Source organism: Camellia sinensis, chromosome 3 (genome assembly GCF_055761805.1).
Source record: "Camellia sinensis isolate YWXY chromosome 3, ASM5576180v1, whole genome shotgun sequence".
NCBI classification, from domain to species: domain Eukaryota; kingdom Viridiplantae; phylum Streptophyta; class Magnoliopsida; order Ericales; family Theaceae; genus Camellia; species Camellia sinensis.
Genome location: NC_138963.1, coordinates 2,256,073 through 2,263,603, shown reverse-complemented (window position 1 = coordinate 2,263,603; position 7,531 = coordinate 2,256,073). Strand labels below are relative to the sequence as shown.

Here is a 7,531-nt window from a genome sequence, read left to right as displayed (position 1 = left end):
TGGTAATGACATTAAATCATATGTTTACCATAATAAAACTTTGAATTGACAATAAATTAACGAGTTGAGAAAAGGTAAGTTTTGTTGGGGAATAATATTTGTTAATTTTACCAATCATTAAAAGATTTACACGGTCAACTTTCTAACTAGGCATATCAATTCGAATCAAAAAAATATTTGAGATGATCTATTATTTTTAAAAATTGTATCTAATGATGTGTATGATAAATATTAAATTTTAATTTATTAAATATTTTATTATTATGTAAAATTTAATTTCAATGTTATATTATGAAAAATCATTTAAGGATGATAAATTAATATAATGTAACATTATTGTTCTGATTAATTTGACAGCTGATCTTATTTTATTTAAACTTGGACTATAAAATATTTTTGACAAAGTTAATTTCTTTCATTTTTTATCTGCAAGTAGACCCGATAGCAGAACCGAAAAGGTCGTACCACGGTCCCGTATCGTAGAGGGCAATTTTGACATTACGAAACAAAACTGTCAGAAAACGTGAAAACAGTGAAACGCCTAACACTGTTGTGTTATGTTTTTAAACGAATCGCAGCTACACAAACCACCGGTTGTGGTTGTGGTTGTGGTTGTGGTGGGGCATGCATTCCGGTGAGACACAGAACAGCCACTGTTCTTATGTTCTTCCACTCTTCTCTCGGTCTTCGTGCCTCCCTTTCAAATCTTTTTCAATCTCATCAAACAATTGTGTATAGTATACGTGAAATTACTTACTATCTCCCTCTCTTCTGTTCTGTTCTATATTTGTTGCTATTTTGCTCTGTTCTGTTCTGTATTTGCTGATCAGATGCATAAAAACTCAGCTCAACTCAACAGTTGTGTGATAATAGAATAGAATAGAATAGAGATCCCTGACGAAAACGTTTCAGATCTTTGCCATTTTCGCCATGATTTCGTTTTCAGTGCATTGAAGGACTATCTGAATTTCTTTCTGTTCACTCTCTTTTCCCGATTTCCGAGACGATAGGGACCCTTTGTTTTGCACTCCAATTTACTTACTGTGGTTAGCTCTCTCGTTTCTCCATCTTTTTATTATGTACATTGTGTGTATACATTGGTTTTTGAATCGGTTTTTCAATTTGTTGTCTTGTCTGGTTCGTTCATGATCATGAATGTGGTTTTGTTTCTAGCAAGCTAGGGCTACAAGGGAAAGGGACTTTGATTTTCTGATATATTTGCTGTTTTTTTTTTTTTTTTTTTTTGGGGGGGGGGGGGGGTGCCGATTATTTGTGTTCAGTTTTGGCATTTCTTGCGTATTCGTATGCACTTGTTGTTAAGTGGAGAGCCTTGAGGGACTTGTCATCATCATTCATGTGAACTGAACTGTTCCGTTTGTTTGATCCGTTTTTGGTGCAAGAGCATATTGTTTCCTCCTTCCTAGGGTTTCAATTTGCATATTCTCACAAGAAAGGGGTTTCGCAGATATTTTTTTGGGGTTAGTTGGGAAGGGAAATTCTACATCAAATTATTTTTTATTATTATTATTATTATTGAGAAGATGGTTTTGTGGACATGATTGTGTTTGCTGCTTATTGGGTATTGTTGACTGGTGAGAAGAAAAAAATATGGGTTTTTGTTGGATGCGATGTCATTTTTGGACCAGGGAAGCTCAAATTCGTGGTGCTCGAACGAGCGATAGAGTGGGGATGAATTTTGCTGTGGGGTATTTATGAATCTCAAGAACTGTGGTGAGCTTTTAGTCATGCTGTTATCTAATGTGTGTCCTTTGGAGAATTATTTATGACTTCTGGTGAGCCACTGGAATCCTCCCTCAGTTGATCCTTTGTCATTGCCGTCTCCCAATCCATCTTCGAGAATTAGCTCACTGGGTTGTCTCTGTTCTAATGCATCATTTGCTTCTTCCATTTTTGAAGATGCACCAAATAACTTGTTTGATGTGAATGACGGCAACGTGAAAAACGGTGACAATATTGTCTCTGTTTTGGATACAGCTCTTTGTGAAAAAAACCCTCAACATACTTCCCCTCTGACATCCAACTTCTGTTCAGCTGAGTCTCAACTCTTTCAGCAGTTTGCACTGGAATGCCCCCCATGAGAGAGGAAACGCTCGGTATCGTGGGGTGGGGTGGTTCAATGGAGCTTTTGAAAAATTCACGGGTCCAGGATAAGCTGAATAAATCTCAGAGGATTCATCACAAAAGCATGCAGTTTAACGGTAATTTGTCACAGGAAGAGAATCCAAGGCTGATTTATGCTAACAATTCGAGGAAGACTAATGATAAGTATGAGCTTACTGAGAATGAGATCCGAACTAGCAAGTATACAGTCATTAATTTTATGCCTAAGAACCTCTTCATTCAGTTCCATCGGGTTGCTAATTTATGTTTCTCAGCTATTGCTGCTCTGAACCAGCTTCCCCCTCTTGCTGTTTTTGGGAGAACAGTGTCTCTTTGTCCTCTTCTTTTTGTGCTTTGTGTGACGGCTGTTAAAGATGGTTAGGAGGACTGGCGAAGACACAGGTCAGATCTGAACAAGAATAACCGGGTATCTCTAGTGCTCCAATCTAGCAAGTTTCAGTTTAAAAAGTGGAAAAAGCTACGGGTTGGGGAGGTTGTGAAGATCTGTGCAGATGAAACGATTCCATGTGACATGGTTCTGTTGGGGACACATGATCCTAGTGGAATTGCTTGCATCCAGACAATGAATTTAGATGGTGAGTCAAACTTGAAGACAAGGTACGCCAGGCAAGAAACAACTTCAATGGTATTTGAAGGATGCACTATTTCAGGGCTTATCAGATGTGAGCAGCCTAACAGAAATATATGAGTTCACAGCCAACATGGAGTTACAACGGCAGAGGTTTCCTCTCACCCAATCCAACATCATCTTGCGTGGTTGTCAACTGAAGAACACAGAATGGGTAGTCGGTGTGGTGGTCTATGCTGGTCAGGAAACAAAGGCAATGCTGAACAGTGCAATGTCACCTTCCAAAAGAAGCAGACTGGAAAGTTACATGGACAGAGAAACCCTGTGGTTGTCTGTTTTTCTTCTCACCATGTGCCTGGTAGTTGCCCTTGGAATGGGTCTATGGCTTCAGCGCCACAGCGACTGGCTCGATACGCTGCCTTATTACAGGAAATGTTATTTTGGAGATGGAATAAGATCTGCTGGGAAACTGTACAGATTTTATGGAATTCCTATGGAGACTTTTTCGTCCTTTTTGAGCTTTGTCATTTTGTTTCAGATAATGATACCTATATCTCTTTATATTTCTATGGAGTTGGTTTGGTTGGGACAGGTTGGGACAATCATACTTCATGATTGGAGACAAACACATGTATGACAGTAGTACCGACTCACGATTTCAGTGCAGATCCTTGAATATAAATGAGGATTTGGGCCAAATAAGTTATGTATTTTCAGATAAGACAGGTACACTTACTGAGAACAAAATTGAATTCCGGAGAGCAAGTGTGCATGGGAAGGATTATGGGAGGTCCATGGTGATGGCTGATACGTTGCAGGATTCAAACATTGCAGGTATGGCAGTGGACTTGCTTTACTTTTGTCTGATCTTTTAGCCCATCAAGCCTTGTGCATGCATCATCTTGCATGCTATTAGCGTTAATATCTTCTTTCACTATTATTATTTGAATTGATCACTGTTAAAGTTATTTCATGCCACCATCTCTGCTGATGCTAGTGTTTTTTATTGTCATTTTGGGCATGGATTCTCACCATCCCTTTGTGGTTGAGCTCGCAAATGATTGAGCTTTCTTCTCGGTGCCAACCTAGTTGGGATTGGGTTTGTTAGCTATGATGCACTTTTGCTCTTCCACCTCTTTATTGATGTTCATCTCATATGTATTTGTATGTTTTGTCATCAACAAGTTCTCTTTTACTGATAAAAAAAAAATAAAGTTATTTCATGCCACCTTTTGTCATCTCTTCTGTATCACATTAATGTAATTTGCAAAAGCTTTCAAATGCATTGAATCATTTCTTTGAGCTTGGCTTTTAACTGTTTTATGGTTTGCACATGCCTGTCATATTCTGAACATTTCTTTGTCTTTCTTAAGTTTTTTAAATTTTCTATCTCACTTTCGTGTTTATGTATGAATATGAAGTGGTACAATCTCCAAAAATTATCTAACATTTTAGGAACATCATCTGACTAATGTTTTGTCATTGTCTCATATTGATTCTACTCTTTTTCGACTATGTAATAATGTAAGTATACAATTCCTTATTATTAGATGGACACATATCATCTTAGAATTTCGAAAAGACCAAATAATTACTACAATCTTATAATTTTTACCCATAAATTTATTGAGAAAGTTCAATGTTTGGTTTAGATTTAAGAGCTGTTTAAATTCATTTTTAGTGAACTTTTAATTTTTTTGTTTTAAAAAAAATAGATTTTTAAAATCTACTAGACTAGATGGAAATTAGATTTTGCTAGTTAATTGCTAGTCAATAGATAATTGATTGATGGAAAACTAGCATTTTGAAGAAAATTATATTGAAAAAAATATAGAATAATTGAAAGAAAAAAGTGTTTTGAAATGGAAGGAAAAAGTGTGAGACAAAATTTTAATTTTGATTAATTTTTAGAAAATAATCTTTTTAATTTCATAATTTTGGAATAAAATTTGACGGAGAAAACTTCAAAGGGATAATATTTAGGCAAAAAATAATGATAATTAATGAAAACTTTCAAATAACATTATGACACATCATTCTTAATGATATAAAAGTTAAAAAAACAGTAAGAAAAATAAAGGGGGAGTTTAATCCTCAAAGGCCTAACTAGTATAGATTTCATATTTTAGATTAAACTTGAAAGGATTACTTAAAGGAAAGATTTAGGAAAATGTAATGGTTGACAATGAAAACTTTCCTTATTTGTTTCTTTATTTTATATCGTAACTAAATTCAATTTAATTTAAAAATTTATGTTATTAATAACATTATAACACAACTTAATGATATAAAATTTAACAATTAGAAAAATGAATAGATAGTTTAATCTATCACAACACTAGTGCTTAGTGAACTTGTTAAAAAATTATGTAATTTTTTTCCTTTTAAATCCACGTCTGTTAGTTGCTTACAAAAATTTAATAACATTTACTATGAAAATTATGTAATTTTTTTCCTTTTAGATCCATATTCAACATTTACTATGAATATAACGTTTTTCATTTGCCAAATATCTGATGCAATTTATGAGGGTTCAAAGATAGAATCTAACTTTATGCAAACCCTAGGAATTGAAGATCAAATGTGATTTTTTGTCAGCACAGAATTCCATAGAAAACATTCAGCCCAATGATATTGATCACTTCTGAAAATTAGGACTTCAACAAAAAGAAAAAAAAAAAAAAAAAAAAAAACTCCAATATAGAAACTACTACAACTCATACATTCATCTTTTTTTTTTTTTTTTTGCAGCAGCCAAGAAAAGGATTTTTATTTATGAAGATAAAGCAGAGAACATTGACAAAAACAGAAAAAAGACAGAGAGCACAGTTGGTAAGGCACCAACGTACAAGGAAGCAAAAAGCAGATAACTCCCTTGACACATTACAAACCATGTACGTATGTAACTCATACATTCATCTATGTAAACATGCTCAGACGCAAACAAAATAAAATAAAATTAAACCCAAAAAAAAAATATTGAAAGCATGAAATACTATCTAGGGTTTTCAGACAAACTTTTTGAGACAAAGTCCTTAGTCCATCATCAAAATCCTCCATCTTGGCCAACTAAATTCAAAACTCCCAAGCTATGACTAAGTATGAAACTTTCATTTCACTTTTCCCAGAAAACTAAGCTTCACTTTGGGGATCACAAGATAGATAGAGAACTTAATCATAGGGGATTCCCAGTGGAAGATGAGCTAAACCCAGAAAGGTCAGTCCAAGCAGAACTAGAACCACTCCAATACTGATCATTTCCTGGAATTCCCAAAAACTGCCTTGACAAATTCAACTCTTGAACCTGATTGTCTTCCATTTTCACTGAACCGAGTTGATGAGTAGTAAACCCTAAACCCGGCGGCTTTGGCCGGACCTGACTACCCTCACCACCATAGCCAGAGGGCTCTACACCACCTTGAAATGGGTACAAAACACCCGGAAAATCCAAGCCCACCATCGGGGAAATCTGAGTTGGTTGTTGCAATTGCAACCGCCACTGCTCGATTCCACCGCCACCGCCACCCCCGAGACCAAGTGAACTACTTCCAAGGTGGAAATTCATGTTCATGTCACTTGTAACCACCAAAGGGGCTGAAATTCGACTATAATTCAATCCGATTTCGCCGTAGTGATGATGATGATGATCAGTGAGTTGACTCACTGGAGCTGCCATGAACCGGGGTGGTGGAATTTGTGGTGTGAGACCTAATAAACTGCCTGAACCGAGTTGATGAGTAGTAAACCCTAAACCCGGTGGCTTTGGCCGGACCTGACTACCCTCACCACCATAGCCAGAGGGCTCTACACCACCTTGAAATGGGTACAAAACACCCGGAAAATCCAAGCCCGCCATCGGGGAAATCTGAGTTGGTTGTTGCAACCGCCATTGCTCGATTCCACCGCCACCGCCACCACCGCCACCGAGACCAAGTGAACTACTTCCAAGGTGGAAATTCATGTTCATGTCACTTGTAACCACCAAAGGAGCAGAATTTCCACTGTAACTCAACCCGATTTCGCCGTAGTGATGATGATGATGATCAGTGAGTTGACTCACTGGAGCTGCCATGAACCGGAGTGGTGGAATTTGTGGTGTGAGACCTAATAAACTGGCTGTTCCAATTCCAACACTAGTAGAAGATGAGATTGCACTTGTTGAACCACTGATAGTTTGCCCATCACCACCGCCATCGCTGACCGGAGATTTCGAGCTGTTACTTCCTTTGCTTCTCTTGTTTCTCCGGCAACCACCGCCCACAGGAACGCTTCTCAGAGCACCGCCTCTCGTCCAGTACCTCCGGCAAGTCTTGCAAAAGTGCCGAGGCTGAGTGAGGCTGTGGTTGTTGAAGTAGCAAAACTTTGTGTTTGTAGATTCACATCTCGGGCATTTTAGGGCAGCTTCTGGCATGGGTATGTTGGCCATTCGGGCGCGGTCAGCCACCGAACCAGGCCTGACTGAGCCCGAACCATCACCCTGGTGTGGTGGTGGTGGTGGTGGCAGCGGAGGTGGTGGAAGATGAGGGTTTCCATTTCCACTACTAGTTCCAATTTGAGGATTTTGTTGCTGCTGTGAAACAAAAACAAAACAAAAAACGAAAACAAAAAAGCAAGAATGAAATGTATATTCAAGAAAAGATATGGTGAAAAATAAAGAAGAGGAGATAAAGAAAAGGGGGAGGAATATAATTTTTTTTCTTCTCTTTTTTGATGCTTTATTGGCAAAGAAGCCATGGATTGAAAAACATATATTGAAGAAAAAATCCTAACCTGTTGCCAGTTGCTTGGATCAATATAAGCTGGGATGGAGGAAAAAACCAT

At 37.3% G+C, this 7,531-nt stretch overlaps 1 protein-coding gene and 1 pseudogene across 1 annotated transcript; one reads left to right on the top strand and one right to left on the bottom strand.

Moving 5' to 3' along the window:
• The first annotated feature begins 2,086 nt into the window (after positions 1–2,086).
• On the top strand, positions 2,087–5,580 carry LOC145820866 (phospholipid-transporting ATPase 1 pseudogene; annotated as a pseudogene).
• A 305-nt stretch (positions 5,581–5,885) lies between these two features.
• Positions 5,886–7,531, bottom strand: LOC145820865 (uncharacterized). The gene is made up of 2 exons (XM_082917499.1): positions 7,481–7,531; positions 5,886–7,280 (listed from the first exon to the last, which is right to left on the bottom strand). Exons 1-2 carry the CDS (start codon positions 7,529–7,531, stop codon positions 5,886–5,888), a joined length of 1,446 nt encoding a protein of 481 aa, XP_082773625.1.